Source organism: Podarcis pityusensis, assembly GCF_964106645.2.
Source record: "Podarcis pityusensis genome assembly, chromosome: 1".
Classification (NCBI taxonomy): Eukaryota; Metazoa; Chordata; class Lepidosauria; order Squamata; family Lacertidae; genus Podarcis; species Podarcis pityusensis.
The window spans coordinates 64,750,797-64,767,444 of NC_138028.1; the positions used below are offsets into that span (position 1 = coordinate 64,750,797).

General features: G+C 44.3%; 1 protein-coding gene across 9 annotated transcripts in view; it reads right to left on the reverse strand.

Annotated features, from left to right (window-relative positions):
* Positions 1-16,648, reverse strand: part of DCDC1 (doublecortin domain containing 1) — a 266,837-nt gene that overhangs the window by 29,287 nt on the left and 220,902 nt on the right. For all 9 annotated transcript variants that reach the window (XR_013979717.1, XM_080982413.1, XM_080982412.1 and 6 more), the window contains exons 25-29: positions 16,086-16,236; positions 9,585-9,743; positions 8,157-8,360; positions 7,196-7,310; positions 830-1,000 (exon numbers count right to left, since the gene is read on the reverse strand). Coding sequence is in view for 8 of the 9 variants with exons in the window: in XM_080982413.1 (XP_080838539.1) it covers positions 830-1,000; positions 7,196-7,310; positions 8,157-8,360; positions 9,585-9,743; positions 16,086-16,236 (800 nt within the window). In the remaining variant the exon portion in view is untranslated. The remainder of the gene's footprint in view (positions 1-829; positions 1,001-7,195; positions 7,311-8,156; positions 8,361-9,584; positions 9,744-16,085; positions 16,237-16,648) is intronic.

Sequence of the window (16,648 nt, forward strand, 5' to 3'; positions counted from 1 at the left end):
TTCACTGATCCCATTCACTTCAATGAGATCTGTGAAGAAGAACTTCCCAATAGTTTCACAAAACGAACATAAAACAATGCAACAATTTCCAGGGGTGTAGCTATTTTTGCTGCAAGATGCTAACTCAACAAAGAGTCTTGTAGCACATTAAGACTTACACATTTATTATGGCATAAGCTTTCATCAAATACATGAAGTGGCCTCCTGAGTGGCAGGTACATATGTACATGGGGGGGGAGGGGTTGTAAGCAGTGAGATCAGAAGGAAAGGAAATGCAGAAAAGCACAGATGGTGATAATTACCTTATTAACAGTGACTACTCACAAGGAACAATAGTTGAAAACGCAAACATTTTGGTATTGGTACGTCACCTTGTATGCTAAACTAAAGTTCCACTGCACCAATTCAATCCACAATGTGATAACATTGAATGCTCTCAGATTGCCATCTGCATTTAAATTTGTTTGTTCAAGGATGACCACCTTAATATTAGTTACAATATGTTTTGGAGTAGTGAAAAGTCCCCCAACCAGCATTTCAGTCTCCCTGAAGACAATCAAACTGTCATAATAAATTTATTAGTCTTTATTGTGCCATAAAACAATGTGTTTTCTAAGAGTGTGCATGAATCACATGATTTTACACTAGCCTGATTCCTGCCTTATCCTTGTTCCTTCTGTTAACCACAGACAACAAGAAGCGGAATATTTGATATCTCTTTCTATTGGGTATTGGTGCACAGATACATCTAGACATGTCTACATAGCCACCCTTTTGATTTCGCAAAGTCAAATTTCTCTAGTCTATACAGAAAACAAAAATTACTTACCGGTTGGTCTATTTTCTCTGTGCTGGCCACGGAAAATGTGCAAATCGAAGAATAATTTGCTGCTGTGATTTCTTGATCCAGGGTTGTGCTGTAAAAGGCACTAATAACCTTTGTAGTTTCCGTGTAATTCCACCTTTGATTGGCAGCTCCATTTTTACATTCTTTGTGTTTCTGTGAGAACATAAAATAGGCCATCCTGTTTTAAGATTTTTATTTTTTTGCATTCTCTCTTTCCAAACTGGTATTTTTAAAGAAAATGTTTTAAAATATTCAGGTTTATCTGGTAAGATATATGCCTTCCCTCCTCCTCCTCTTCCTCTTCCTCTTCTTCTTCAGCATCCTGCTGGTTTTTAGCTTTGTTGTACATGCAGTTATAATAGCCTTTGCAGGACTTATTCATTGCTAGGTCATTGCCACTAAATAATAAGAATGACATTGGGAAACACCTTCTGCTGACCTCTACAATACAGTTCACTCCTCTCTCTAGCATTTTTCTTGGTCAATATATATGGGTTAGCTGAAATAAAAGGAAGAGAACTTTGTTTGCCTTTAATAACTACATATAAATCTGGGTGAATTTCAACATTTGAAAAGCCTTCTGGACAGGCCAAATTATTGAGACTTCTGCTCTGTTATGTACTGAGTTGAATAGGATCCAAACTGTAGCAGTCTGATTGGTCCTAGAACAATAGGATCCAAAAGGCAGCAGTCTGATTGGTCCTAGAACAATAGGATTCAGAATGCAGCAGTCTGATTGGTCCTAGAACAATGCAGCAGTATGATTGGTTGGCAGGAACCACCCAATCCTGCTCCAGATAGAAGTGAATCCACAACCTGATTGGCTTACAGTAGAATTCCAGAATTAGCCAATCATGTGCAGCCCATTGTGTAAATAATGTATATAAAGCAGATACTGTGAGGGGACATTTATTCATTCCTCCTCACCACTATGAGCTGAATAAAGAGCATGAAATCACTTTGCGACTCTGAGTATATTTCACTGGCGACGAAGGTGGGATCCCGCTGAGCTGACTGCCACACACAGCACCGCAGCACCGCCAACTGCCACACCGCTGCCTCGCACCGTGTATCCAGGCTTCAGCTCCGGGGCACAAGGAACTCAGAATGGCAGCCAACAGCAGCTTCTCGCCATTCAACCCAGCATCTGGAGACTGGGAAGCGTACGCCTCCCGTTTCACCTTCCTCCTAGAAGCCAAAGGGGTCACCGACGAAGAAGACGCCAAGAAGAGGGCGATATTCTTCAGCGTCTGCGGAGAGGAGACGTTTGAAATCGCCCGGGCTCTCCTTGCGCCTGAAGACGTCGCTACTGTTCCATACAAAACAATAATGGAACAGCTGAAGGGGCACTTTTCGCCGCAGCCCTCAGTGGTGGCTCGTCGAAATGCCTTCTACGCAAAGCGGCAAGCCCCTGGGGAAACCATAACTGGGTTTGTGACCTCTCTCCGCCAAGCCGCCCGGTTCTGCAACTTCTCAGAGCTGGAGAACATGCTTCGTGACCGCCTCGTCGGTGGCCTGAAGGATGAGAAGCTGCAACGACGCCTCTACGCTAAGAAGGACCTAACGTTCCAGGTCGCTCTGGAGGAGGCCCTGGCAACAGAAGCTGCCGAGAGGTCGACCCAAGAGGCACGGCCGAGCCTGCCATCCCAACCGAGGGTCCACCATGAAGACCTCACCGACGACTCAGGATCCGACAGGGAGGAGGTGCACCGAGTACAGCAGCGCACTCAAGCAGCGCACAGACCACAGCTGCCTCGACGAGAAGGAGGGAACTGCGCAAGCTGCGGGGAGAGTCACGAGAGGAGGACCTGCCGTTTCCGCAACGCAGAGTGCAGGCAGTGCAGAAAATCGGGACACATCGCCCGGGTGTGTCGGGCTCGGCCCACCCGACACCAGGCATCAGATGACCAATCCAAGAGCCCCAGGTCCCGGGGCCCAACGCACCAAGGCAACTCGACGGAGCTCACGGACTTCCAGGTATACCAGTTGCCCCACCCCAACGTAGAGAAAATTTATGTAGAGGTACAGATAGAGGGGGCCCCATGCCGCATGGAGCTTGACACGGGTTCAACTCTATCCATAATCTCGGCAAGGACCTTAAGGAAACTGTGTCCCACTGGGGGTCCCAAACTCAGGCCGGCCCCATTCACCCTCCGGGACTTCCAGAAACGTAAGGTCCCCACAATGGGGGTGGGGACCTTCAGGGTGCAATACCGAGGGCGGACGCGGCAACTGGACTTGCTTGTGGTCAAGGGCCCCTACATTAGCTTACTGGGATTGGCATGGTTTGGACCACTGGGGCTAGCTGTCACCGGGGTGAACCACACTAGCTTACAAGTGGACGTGGACGCCATATGCAAGGAATTTCCAGGGGTTTTCGATGGGAAATTGGGACAGTATACGGGCCCCCCCATTGCGCTACAGCTTGACCCCGCAGTACGACCGGTCAGGCTCAAGGCCCGCCGGGTCCCGTTCGCCTTGAAACCCCGTATAGACGAGGAATTGGACCGACTCGTAGAGCAAGGAGTGCTGGAGCCGGTGCCTAATGCTCCCTGGGAAACCCCAATCGTCACACCCGTCAAGCCTAATGGTTCGGTCCGCATCTGCGCAGACTACAAATGTACCATAAACAAGGCCCTCACGGCCCACGCATACCCAGTGCCAGTGGTCAGCCATGTCCTTGCCACCCTGGCTGGGTCGAAAATTTTTGGCAAGCTGGACTTGGCCCAAGCATATCAACAGCTGCCAGTAGATGAGGCCACAGCAGAGGCACAGACGATTGTGACGCACAGAGGAGCGTTCAGGGTAAAGCGGCTGCAATTCGGTGTCAGCGTGGCACCAGGCATATTCCAGAATATAATGGACTCTCTCCTTAAAGGGATTCCTGGCGTCACCCCCTTCTTCGATGATGTGTTGATTGCCGGCCCCACACCAGAGGAGTTTGAGGACCGCCTCCGCACCGTTCTGCACCGTTTCCAGACGGCGGGTCTCAAGGTGAAGCGGGAAAAATGTCTACTAGGAGTGCCTCAGGTGGACTTTCTGGGATTTATGGTGGACGCAGAAGGGGTCCACCCGACTGGGGACAAGGTACGGGCCATTTGTGATGCCCCAGCGCCCAAGAGCAAGACTGAACTTCAGGCCTTCTTGGGACTATTGAACTTTTACCATTCCTTCCTTCCCCACAAGGCGGCGGTAGCGGAGCCCCTACACAGACTCCTGGACAAGCGGGCCCCTTGGGTGTGGGGCCAGCGCCAGGAGGCCGCATTCCAGGCAGTCAAGGACTTGCTTGTCTCAAACTCGGTCTTGGCACACTTCGACGAGAGGCTGCCGGTGGTGCTAGCATGCGACGCCTCACCCTATGGCATTGGAGCTGTCCTGGGGCACCAACTCCCGGATGGAAGAGAGGTACCGGTGGCGTACTTTTCCCAGACACTCAACACAACCGAGCGGAACTACTCGCAAATCGACAAGGAGGGTCTGGCAATCGTAAAGGGAGTAAAAAAATTCCATGATTTCTTGTACGGGTGGCCCTTCACCGTGGTGACTGACCACAAGCCGTTGCTTGGCTTGTTTGCCCCCGAAAAGCAGACCCCCCAAGTGCTGTCTCCTCGCGTCCTCAGGTGGTCAATTTTCCTTGCCAGCTACCAGTATGCACTGATTCACCGACCTGGGAAGGCGATGGGCCATGCGGACGCCCTCAGCAGGCTACCACTACCGGAAACAGGCCCTGACCCAGCACCTGCACAAGAGGTTATGAGCCTGGAGCTGCTTCCCGACCGCCCCATTCAGGCACAAGAAGTTGCACACCATTCCAAGAAAGATAGGGTCATCTCCCGGGTCCTGGACTGGGTGTGGAGGGGATGGCCCAGCAGCAGCCCCGGGCCAGAATTCGCCGGCTACACAACCCGCAAACATGAACTGTCGGCCCACAAGGGGTGCCTGTTATGGGGAAGCAGAGTCGTTGTTCCCCAGCCCCTCTGCAAAAGGGTCCTCACAGCCCTACACGAGACACATCCAGGGGTAGTAAGAATGAAGGCCCTTGCCAGGAGTTATGTGTGGTGGCCGGGGATCGATGGAGAGATAGAGGCCTGGGTCAAACACTGCCAGGCCTGCCAAGAATCCCGCCCAGATCCCCCAAGGGCCCCAGTCCAGTCCTGGGAGTCCGCCCGAGCACCATGGTCACGCCTGCATGTGGATTTCGCTGGCCCCTTTCAGGGGAAAACATTCTTCATAGTGGTGGACTCCTACACCAAATGGCTGGAAGTCGCACTGGTACCGTCCACTTCCACGTCCGCAGCCATCCGGGTACTACGCAGGCTGTTTGCAACCCACGGGCTCCCTGACACTCTCGTCTCAGACAACGGGACTGCATTTACGTCAGGAGAATTCCAAACCTTCACAGCGCAGAACGCCATCCGCCACATCCGTTCGGCGCCGTTCCACCCTGCCACCAATGGCCAAGCAGAACGCATGGTGCGGACCACCAAGGACACCCTTCGCCGCATGACGCAAGGGGACTGGGAGTACCGCCTTGCCACATTCCTTCTAGCACAGCACAGCACCCCCAGCTCAACGACTGGCCGGAGCCCCGCTGAACTACTAATGGGTCGGCGCCTTGCAATCAGATTGGACCGCCTTCACCCCGATAGAGCTCAGGATGAGGTAGTGGTGGGGGAAGGCAGGAACCCCCGGACCTTCGAGGCCCAGGACCCAGTGTACGCAAAGAATTTTGGGGCAGGCCCAGCATGGGTACCCGCCACAATCACCAGGGTCACTGGCCCCGTGTCGTACGAGGTGCTAACGGATGGGGGGCAATGCTGGCGCCGCCACTGCGACCAGATACGGCGACGATTCCCGGGAGAAAACCAGGAGGAGGACAGGTCAGAGGAGTCCCAAGGGAACAGCGGGGCAGTGAGGCCCATAGAGCAGGAGGGGCCAGCAGGAGAGGCAGAATCAGTAAATACAGAGAGGACCCGTGAGGCCGAAAGGACACCGGAACCAGAACCACGACTGAGCGAGCCGGTTGCACCAGACCAAACAGCCGCATCACAGCCAGCATCCTTGGAACACGAGCCAGAACCCGGAGCCCGGACCAGGGAACACCCCAGGCCACAACGCACACGTAGGCCGCCGGCATACCTTGAGGACTATGAATGCGACCTCCCGGGCAGGACTGGAACTTAGAGGGGAGGGGTGTTATGTACTGAGTTGAATAGGATCCAAACTGTAGCAGTCTGATTGGTCCTAGAACAATAGGATCCAAAAGGCAGCAGTCTGATTGGTCCTAGAACAATAGGATTCAGAATGCAGCAGTCTGATTGGTCCTAGAACAATGCAGCAGTATGATTGGTTGGCAGGAACCACCCAATCCTGCTCCAGATAGAAGTGAATCCACAACCTGATTGGCTTACAGTAGAATTCCAGAATTAGCCAATCATGTGCAGCCCATTGTGTAAATAATGTATATAAAGCAGATACTGTGAGGGGACATTTATTCATTCCTCCTCACCACTATGAGCTGAATAAAGAGCATGAAATCACTTTGCGACTCTGAGTATATTTCAGCTCCAAGCCATGAAAGCCAGCAGCTGACACTCTTCCTCCAACAGCACACTGTGCCACACAAAATGGTTAACACTGGTTTGGGCAAGGTGTGTGAATCATGGGATTTCAGCCTGACCTCATTGCTGCCTTTCCGGTTAACTGCACCCTTCCTGGACAGGGATCACTTGGCCACTGTGACACATGCGTTGGTGACCTCATGTCTGGATTACTGCAATGTATTCTATGTGGGGCTTCCCGTGCCGCTGGTCTGGAGGCTGCAGCTGATGCAGAATGCTGCAGCTCGGGTAATGACTGGTGTTCCTTATCAGAGGTATCATGCTAGTGCTGAGGGACCTGCAAGGGCTGCCTATTAGCCACTGAGCTAGTTTTAAGGTTCGACTGCTTAAATACAAAGCCCTAAATAACTCTGAACCAGGTTACCTGAAAAACTATCTTCTTCCCTACACAGTAAGGGCACTATGATCACCTAATGAAACCTGTTAAGGTGAATGTTATGGAACACCCTATCTGTTGAAATGCAGAAGTCCCCATCTGAGTTGCCATTATGTGCCAACATACCTGTTTAGGCAAGCATTCCTCCCTTGAACTGATCTTCTGATGCTATTGTTTTAACCAATTCCAAGTGTGTTAATTATTATGTTTTTAATGTTTCATTGTATATTTTAATTAAGGATGTTTTAATGTCAGTGTTAATTATAAGTTCATTTTATAGTTGTAAAGTACTTAGAAGCCACTTTGGCATATAAGCAGTGTAAAACTATATAAGCACACAAACAGTTTTACCTGAAGGACGACAGGACACCCTTGCATTTCCAGAGGACTCTTTGGATACCCATTGAGTATGCTGGGCATCGATACCGCTAGCACTAATTGTGGGTCCAGCACAAGATGAAATGTCCTAGGAACAGAAAAGTCAGGTGGAAATCAGAAGACAGTTGTTGTTGTTGTTTTTAAAAAAGATTTTTTCCTTGCTAAATGTATATCTCACTTTTAGATTCTTCTAAAGATATCTTTTTAAGTAATAACACTGAACTGGTTCTACACAAAGCGCTGCATGGACATTTTAATGCCACAGAGTGCAGCAGTGAGTCTTAGGGCTTGCTCACCCTCATCCCCAGAATGTAACCTCAAGGGGCTTCATCTTCTGTCTCCAAAGTTCTGTGACAGCGAGGTGAGAAGGAAAGGAGCAAGAAGAAAAGGCGCAAGGTGACAAAGAAAGGTTTCTTGTAAAGGACTTGGAAGTTTTGTTGAATTTTGCTAAGTAAATAAATAATTAAAAACAATAAATAGGCACCATCCATGTAACATGGCGCTTTACAAAAAGTTGAGATGACAAGTCCTTGCCCCAAGGGGCTTCTAATGTAGAACTTGATGTAAGGGATTCAACAGACAAAGGGAAAGGGTAAAGAAGAATAAAATATTGGGTTATTGCAGTTACACATACTAAGGCTGAGCTATGCACAAGTGTTCACAGAAAGTGTAGCATATTTAAGACTAAAATGCAGGGTCTTTTGTAAACAAAAATTATAATTTTGGCTGTTTTCTTTGCCCCTTGTCTAAGATGCTTTCATTTTTGAAAGACCATCTTAGAAAATGTTAGAACTAGCTGGTGGTTGAGGCCTGCAATATCTGCAGTTAAAGAACAAGTGAAATGGAAAAGTAGCCTAGCCTGATTGGAAGTCCCACTAATAATGCAATTTAATTCTTGTGAAATTCTACCACATTTCCGACAGTGAACGTTCACCTGCTATCCTCTCTCCATATCCAGTGTTGATTGATACTGTCACATTTCTTTTCCAACAAAACCACTTCAGCGCCAGAACGCAAATCAGAATTCTCCACACCTAAAGCAAGATTTCGAAAGCTACAGTTGACAATCTTCCCATTTCTAAATTCAAACTGTTGATGATGAGTTTTCTGCAAATCTTCAGTCAGTTTAGGCTGATGCCTGAAGTAAACAAAAAGACATAGAGCTGCAGAAAAATGCTCTGTAAATATGTCATTGCATGGTAATGGACAAAAAAGAGCAAGGCAAATGAAGTGTGCCAAAACTTTGTTTACTTCTACAACTTGTGCTTTTGACATCTGAATTCAGATACATACCATAATACAAAGAAAGTTGAGCACAGTTATTGAGAAATTGGGTAGTTGGAAAGGTGAAATTGTGGAAAGAGAGATCAACTGAAAGTATAGAATGGTCTGGAGGGAGAGCATAGAGGAGCTTATTGATTAAGCCTCATAAAGAAGTTTTCTAGACGCCATACAATACTGGAATAGACTTCACCTTTATCTAAGATGTATTGTGCTTCTCTCTGCTTACTTGAAACTTTGGAAATAAGATACACTGAAATACAGTCCAGCAAGTCTCTTCAGTCTGACTTCATTTTTAAAGTCACAGAAAGAAAACAGAATACAAATGATATGTCACTGTGAGCTGGCAACGGAATAATGAAGACCCTTCAAATTAGTTTGCAAAATATTTCAAAACATGTAAAGACATTTTGACTCTTCCTTTTAGACAATTAAAGAGTTTTTTAATGCAACTTTGCTTTTAACCCAACTTTCATGTTCCTTTTCTTCTTCCCACCAAGTTTATATCCAACAAACTTCTTTCTCTTCTGTAGAGTCAGCATTCTTAGGTAACATTTGTATGACTTTCAGAGCCTGGGTACTAGAAGCTGTTAGGGGACTATGAAATGACTGTTGTGAACCTAAGATTCAATGGTGCAACTAATGCAGCCCCAGTTATCCCCCATCCACTGGGGGAGGAAGAGGGGAGCGGAGGGAGCGCACCACCCCCAGCAGGGCAATCCTGACGGGGTGCCATCGCGGCTGCCCCCCGCCCGAGCTGAGCAACACACTCCTGTGGGCGGTGCGCCACGCCCCCAGGACGTGTGCCACGCCCCTGCGGGCAGCGCGCCACACCCTCAGGACGCACACCAGCCATGCCCCCGCCTGCTCTCTGCCCCCCAGTGCAGTAGCATGAAGCTCTGCCACTGCCTCCATCCCAAATTATAAGAGGGACATGATTACCGTTTCTGCAAATTTCTAATTCCACAAAGTATGGAAAGAGATTAGGGTGGATAGCAAGTGATTTTACAGAATGGTGGTGGCCCAAACTGCTAGATTCTGTCCTAAAAACAATTTAGGAAATATAAATATATGACCTGACCTGTATTTTTTATATAACTCTGCATCTTCAAAGAACAGTTCATCTTTATCTTTCTGAAGGCTGCAGTCCTCATCAAAATCATAGAGATTTTGTTGCCAAGCATATTTCATGGGTGTATAAGATGCATCTGCTTTAAGATGAGATTTTGCATGTGAAGTCCTGAAAAAAATATAAAATTCAATATGAAATTTGAAGCACTGCTGATTGTCACCAGTTTAATAAATTTCTCATAAAAAGTTAAGTCATTAATTAAAACTAAGGATTATTAAGAGATTAGCAGCTGAAACAGTCAATGGCAGTTAAACTGTGTGCAGAATTGCAGTCTAAATGATTCAGACAGTAGTTTTACATTTCTTAAGATTGTGTACTCAACAGTGTTTCCTTATCCAACCTTACAGTTCATACCACTACAAAACTTTGGGGTTACGTGGGAAGCATATAAACCAACACTTTAATTTATCACTGTGTGGATATTACTTCTACCTTATGGGAAGAAAAAAAATGGGGGAGCACCAAAAATAGAGGGAGGGAGGAAGAAGACTGCACTCAAACAGGTGCTAGGACTATAGTTTCTTGAGGTAATCCCATGTACAACCAATAAAGGAAGGTATAAACAACAAAGTCTGGAAATAGCTGAAAAATAACACATTTATTATGGTACAATTTTTTGTAGACTATAATTCAGCTCATTAGATGCATCAAGAGTTATCCTCAGTTGACAGGCTTATATTACTTGGGTGTAGATGGAGGAACGGGGTTGTAAATAGTAAGGTCAAATGACACTGAAATGCCAATCTGAGTCATTCAGTTAAGTATACAAATTAAATGCAGCGGTCATACACATTAATAATGCATCTGGAAGTTTCTTTCAGTTATAAAAACCTTTCTTCAGAGTAGTATCTCTTGTAGACTAGTATCTCTTGCAAGAGGCAACACAAGAGATACTACTCTAAGAACAGTGCTCCTCAAGGAACATTTCATAGTTTCATGCACTGGATTTAGCAGCTATGTTAGTCACTAGCAGGTGGCTTGGAGGAATCATAACCAGACTTCAGCCATTTTATGAAAAGAACTGTTGTTCACAAAGTGCTGAATGTTGAACCCAGCAAGAGTCATGTAACATCAATTTTCCAGAACCTGCACTGCTGCTTATATGCCACCCGGACTTATAAGGCCCTGAAGAATTTAAATACTTGAAATAAATACTTGCCACCCGGACTTATAAGGCCTTAGAATTTAAATACTTGAAAGAGTGCCTTTGAAATATCTGCTAGCTTGAGCCTTGCAATGTTGTAAACTCCTGGTTTTATCTAATGTTTAGTGACAAATAGTAACTTTATTTTTTATTGTGGGAACACGCCCCCCCCCCCCCGGTGATCATAACTGGATGAAAGGCAGTCTTTAAATGATTCAGATAAATAAATAAAATCTTATGAAAATCTTATTCTCCCATTGACAGAAAATCCCTGGTACAGTGGTACCTCGGGTTACATACGCTTCAGGTTACATACGCTTCAGGTTACACACTCCGCTAACCCAGAAACAGTGCTTCAGGTTAAGAACTTTGCTTCAGGATAAGAACAGAAATTGGGCTCCGGCGGCACAGCGGCAGCAGGAGGCCCCATTAGCTAAAGTGGTGCTTCAGGTTAGGAACAGTTTCAGGTTAAGAACGGACCTCCGGAACAAATTAAGTACTTAACCCGAGGTACCACTGTATGTGCTATGGTAAGATGATTCTTACACCAGAAGTGATGACTCTTATAACATACCTACAGTGGTACCTCTGGTTACGAACTTAATTCATTCCGGAGGTCCATTCTTAACCTGAAACCGTTCTTAACCTGAGGTACCACTTTAGCTAATGGGGCCTCTCGCTGCTGCTGCTGCCGCACCACCACCACACAATTTCCGTTCTCATTCTGGGGCAAAGTTCTCAACCCAAGGTACTACTTCCGGGTTAGCGGAGTTTATAACCCAACGTGTTTGTAACCCGAGGTGTTTGTAACCCGAGGTACCACTGTACTATGTTCTTATGATGTACACAGACCTACCTAAACAGGTTGTGAAATCTTTCTTCAGAATAGAGTGAGATAAATGTGTTTCCTGGGTCAAGAGAAAAATCCCAAGGGTTGTGATTCCTCTCCCCACCCACCTCACATGAAGGTCATAAATATCGGTAGCCAGGCCAGAAGTTTGTATCTAGTTGGTGCTTTAAAGATGCTAAACAACAGGAGAGTTCTCAGCCTTTTCAGCAAGAAATACTTTTTTTTGGGGGGGGGGACCTAAATCAACTACAGAGGCATTATAAATCCGCTTCATTAGTGTTAGCTACATGATTTGTGTCTGAGTGAGTGAGTTACTGCTCCTCTTCCCTTTCCTATCTTAGATAATAGCTTGCCACAACAAATTGTTTTCCTGACACCTGTGCAGGCTTCCTAACGCTCATGTTGTTTCACTTCTGCATTCTCAGCAATGGGGCAAGGGAACTTTGGAGAATTAGCAAACGCTGAGGGAAAAGTTTTGTCGGTATGTTATATAAATTTACAAATAAGAATGCTTTTCTGTGTTATAATATTGTTTGGTATGTATGTGAATGGTTAACTGAGGTAAAAAAAAAATGGTTGGTAGTTGGTAAATGGTTGGAAAAATCCCAGTTAGAGATAAATTGGGATTTTAAGATACAACTACATGTGTGGCTTTCAGCTGGTAACCTACCAAGAAACATTTGAAGCTCATACAGAAAGAGGAACTATCTATTGCCTGGTCTATAAAAGCAGTCCATTGCTTTTATACTGGACAGTGGAGTCAAACAGAGAAAGAACCTAGGCTATTGCCACTGCTAACAGTGATCACCACTATAAAAGGTCTCTTCCTGAAGGTCAAATAGCCCGCCACCTTTCTCAAGCTACAAATAGGGTTGAGGAATTTGAGAGACCATTTGCACACAGCTCTAATATCTCTGCTCTTATTTCGTTTGTTCCATCAACACAGCCATTTGGGTCAAATTCCATGGTGTGTGTTTTTGCTATCCAGCGCTTCAGCATAGAGGATTTACAGTTTCATAATTTACTTGTAGGCATAATTCTTTTTGGCAGTCAGTAGGTTCCAGTCAAGTCCAGGATGATCAGATCTTTTTTTTTTTTTTAAAAGCAAATAATACATAATAAACCGTCCAACATAATATCTGCATGCCTAATGGAAAAGTCAGTAAATTAGAATTACAATTAGAAGTAAAAAAAAAAAAATGAACTGAAGTACTTTTGAAAGTTCGTCAACATTTTAAGATGAATTTCTCTTCCTACATACATTTTTTTGTACATAATATTGTCTTTTACACACATTTTTGCAAAGCAGCTCTCCACAATATAAGCATTTAACCAATTTAAGCATTTTTCATGCCTTTTTGTGCACATCAATTGGCTGGAAAACTCTTCAGCAAAATTTGGATAGTGCACATTTTGGTTCACATGTTGATTTGCAAAGTGTGAATTAGTTACATTCCCCTTTAAATGTAAATTGAATTAAATTTCTCCCTCATCCCTAATGCAAGGCCATGGAAAACTACTCATTTACAGAATCCAGTTTTTCTCTCAGGAAGCGAAACATTTGAACCAGCAACAGAAAATTGCTTAGGCCAATGCTAAGCACTAAACTGAAAAATGGTCTATAAGACTTTCTGCAAACCTTCTCTAAAGAAATATTTACTATTTCAACTTATGAACTTTGAAATAGAAGACACACAAGCAGAGCTGTCCACTTGCAGTTTATGGGAACTCTTATAAATTGCCAATAAGAACATATTTTGCAGGTTCAAACACATAACATTTCACATTAAGCAAGTTATTTGTTTGAGGACAGAGAAGGGTCAGGAAGAAAGCTACACAGCATAATGGCAGGAGGTAAATGAAATATGAAGCAGGGTAAAAGGTGGACTTTATAGCAGGGGTAGCTAACCTCTGATCCTCCAGTGATGTTGGACTTCAGCTCCCACAGTCCACATGATCAAAAATCAAAGATGGCAAGAGATATAGTCCAACATCTGCTATATACAAAATTTCATTTTAATTATTGTTTAATTAGTGTATCATTTCCTTTATTTTTTAGGAATTCCACTTATTCTATGAGCTGTTCAAATGATTTTATATCCACAGACAATCGAACATTTTCTTACATGGGAAACACGGTACTCTGAGGCAAGGTGAAGTGACTGTCTTGGGTGGCAGGTTCCACAGGGGCAGCAGATTACAACAGAAATATTTATTACCTCCTTGTTCCTGATGTAGATCTAATTCCTTATTTAGAACTAATTTGCAGCCAGTGCTACCTGGCCTCTAAATACTTCACTAACTGAAGTTTCTGAACTGTCTTCAGAGACAGCTCCATGTATAACGCATTGCATAGACTTTCCTTGCCACCAACCAAAAATGATGGAAGCCACCAACCAAAAATGATGGAAGTTACTCCGTGCCAAGGCTACCTGAGCCTCAAGTGAGCAATGGATCCAGGAGGACCTCCATTATTTGCTCCTTCATACGTGCTCCTTCAGAGGGAATGTAACCCCATCAAGAGCAGGCAACCTCCCATTTATCCAGTTTAGAGAACCACCCACTAACAGTGCCTCAATCTAATCTGGATTGAGCTTCAGTTTATTGGCTCTCATTCAGTTTTACCGAGGCAAGAATTAACAGCTCTTATATGTCTGCTTCCTACAAAAATTCTAACCTGTCTAAAAGAGAGTCTGTTAGGGTCCCACGGTATTCCTGTTTCCAGCTATCACCTGAACAAGTGGCCCTGGATAAATCTGCCCTTATATATGCCCTGGCGAAATATGCCCTGTAATTGTATTTCTGGAACATTTCCTATGAGTTTTACATGCATGAAGATAATGCATACGAAGACATGAAATATATATTATTATTACCCTTTTGGAACATGAATATTTCCCCACTGATGCTGCAAGCACTGATGTGATTTTAATATCACGCTACAGGACAACAGTAACAGCTACTTTATGATTTCTATGATTTATTCCTAATATTGACAGCTTTTCTATATTTCAGAAAACAACAGTGCCACCTATTGCTTGAATGAGTAAATGCATTTGTTTTTATACAGCCAATTTCAAATGGGTACTGTTTCCTGCTTCAGTCCTCTTTCCTTAGGACTGTACACAGGCAATAGTTTTTCAGGTTCTTGACAGTGGGAGGAACTCTTTTTCAACTGGATTATCGTGGCCTCCAGTAAGCCTTGAATGGATGTTACTTTATTTTAAAATACGATGCCCTTAAGAATAAGTAATTAAAATGAGAGGAAATGAACTCCAGGTGAAATTAAGCACTTTTGAGGTCCATCAAGCTAGATTCCAATGTATGTGAGTGCATACATGGAATGGGACTGTCCAGCCACTTTGTCCTTGCTGCAGCCCATATGTCCCTCTCAAGCTGCTCCCGAGGATCAGGGAAGCCTCAGGAATGACATGGGATGTGGCATAGATGGCTGCAACTGGGAGGGTAGTAATGACAGACTTCTCCTAATGCAAGCAGGAGCCCCTCTGGATCTAATCTATTGATTTTAAGTCTATTTCCTGTAACTTGAGCCCATCAGATCAAGTCCTGCCCTCTGGGGCAGAAGAAAACCAAATCTTTGACCTCTTCTATGTAAAAGCCCTTTGGGCTGCCTCCCATCACAACCTCATTTTTTTTCTTTTCCAAACTTAAATACAGCCAGTTCTTCCAACCTTTATTCATATGATGTTTTCCATATCTTTGAAAATCTTTGTTGTTTTCTGAACTTTTCCAGTTTGTGAATAACCTTTGTAAAGTGAAGCACCCAGAACTGGACACAGAACTTCAAATGAGGGTCTGACTGGGTGATTTGGAAATTATTGGTTGGATCCAGACTTGGCCTTCCAGAAAAAAAAGGCTTTTCTTTCCACAGACTGATGTTCAGCTGCAACCTTTCCAAAAACCTTTGCAATTTATTAACACCCCCCCCCATGCTATACTTGTGTATTTGGCTGTTGTTGTTTTTTCTTCACCTAAAAGCAGAACTTTGCATTTTTCTCCAGTTAAACTTCATTTTGTTAATTTTGGGTCAGCATCCTATTCCAGCAAAGCCATTTTGAATTTTATTCCTATTTCTGAAGGGTTCAACTTTTTGTCATCTGCAGATTTGAGAAGGATTTCCTATGCCCTCACCATACCATTGAAGATAATGTTAACTATATATATATATATATGAATGGGAAACACTATATATATATATATAGTGTTTCCCATTCATCCTAAGTAGGAGAAACAATTAAAATGTCTTCAAATTGTAAGCAAAAAGTAATAAGAATATTATTAATTAAATTCATATACTGCCCTCCATCCGAAGAACGCATAAAAAACTGAATGGAAACTATCCCTGCAGCCTAATAGCTGCATCCTAAACATTCCACAAATGATTTTTTGTTTGTTTTGGATTACCGACTGTGTTTTATCATTTAGGATTACTTACAGACATTCATCCACATTGTATTCTACTTTTTCAGTAGCTTCTTTTTCTTGCAGCTCTTCCACAACCTTCTTCTCTTCAAATTCCACTGTAGCTCTTTCAACAGATAGTTTGGCCCCAACAACAATGTCATTCTTGACTTCTAAAGCAAGATCTGGAGAAATGTATGCAAGAATGCTTGGCCTTAATTAAGTTACAGAAGAGGTTTCTTATTTACGATGAAAATTCTTACAAGGTGAGCTCTAGTGTTCATGATTATAGAGGCCCATGAAGACAGATTTCCAGCATAGTCTCTTCAGCAAAGAATGACTAAACACAATGCTTTACCTCCATATGCACTCCTATTTCTTTTTGTTATTATGCTGCAAACGTGGTTTGAATTCTCCAAACCAATTCAGCAATCTATGCCTGGCATATAGGACAAAGGCACTATGCTCTGCCCTTTGTAATTTTAGTCCCTCCATTCAGAAGCACTAGCTGTAAGAACGGCATCAGCTATGCCATCTTCAGAATACAGCTGATATTACATACTTCATGACAGTTTCCAAACTGGAACTTTGTAGTTA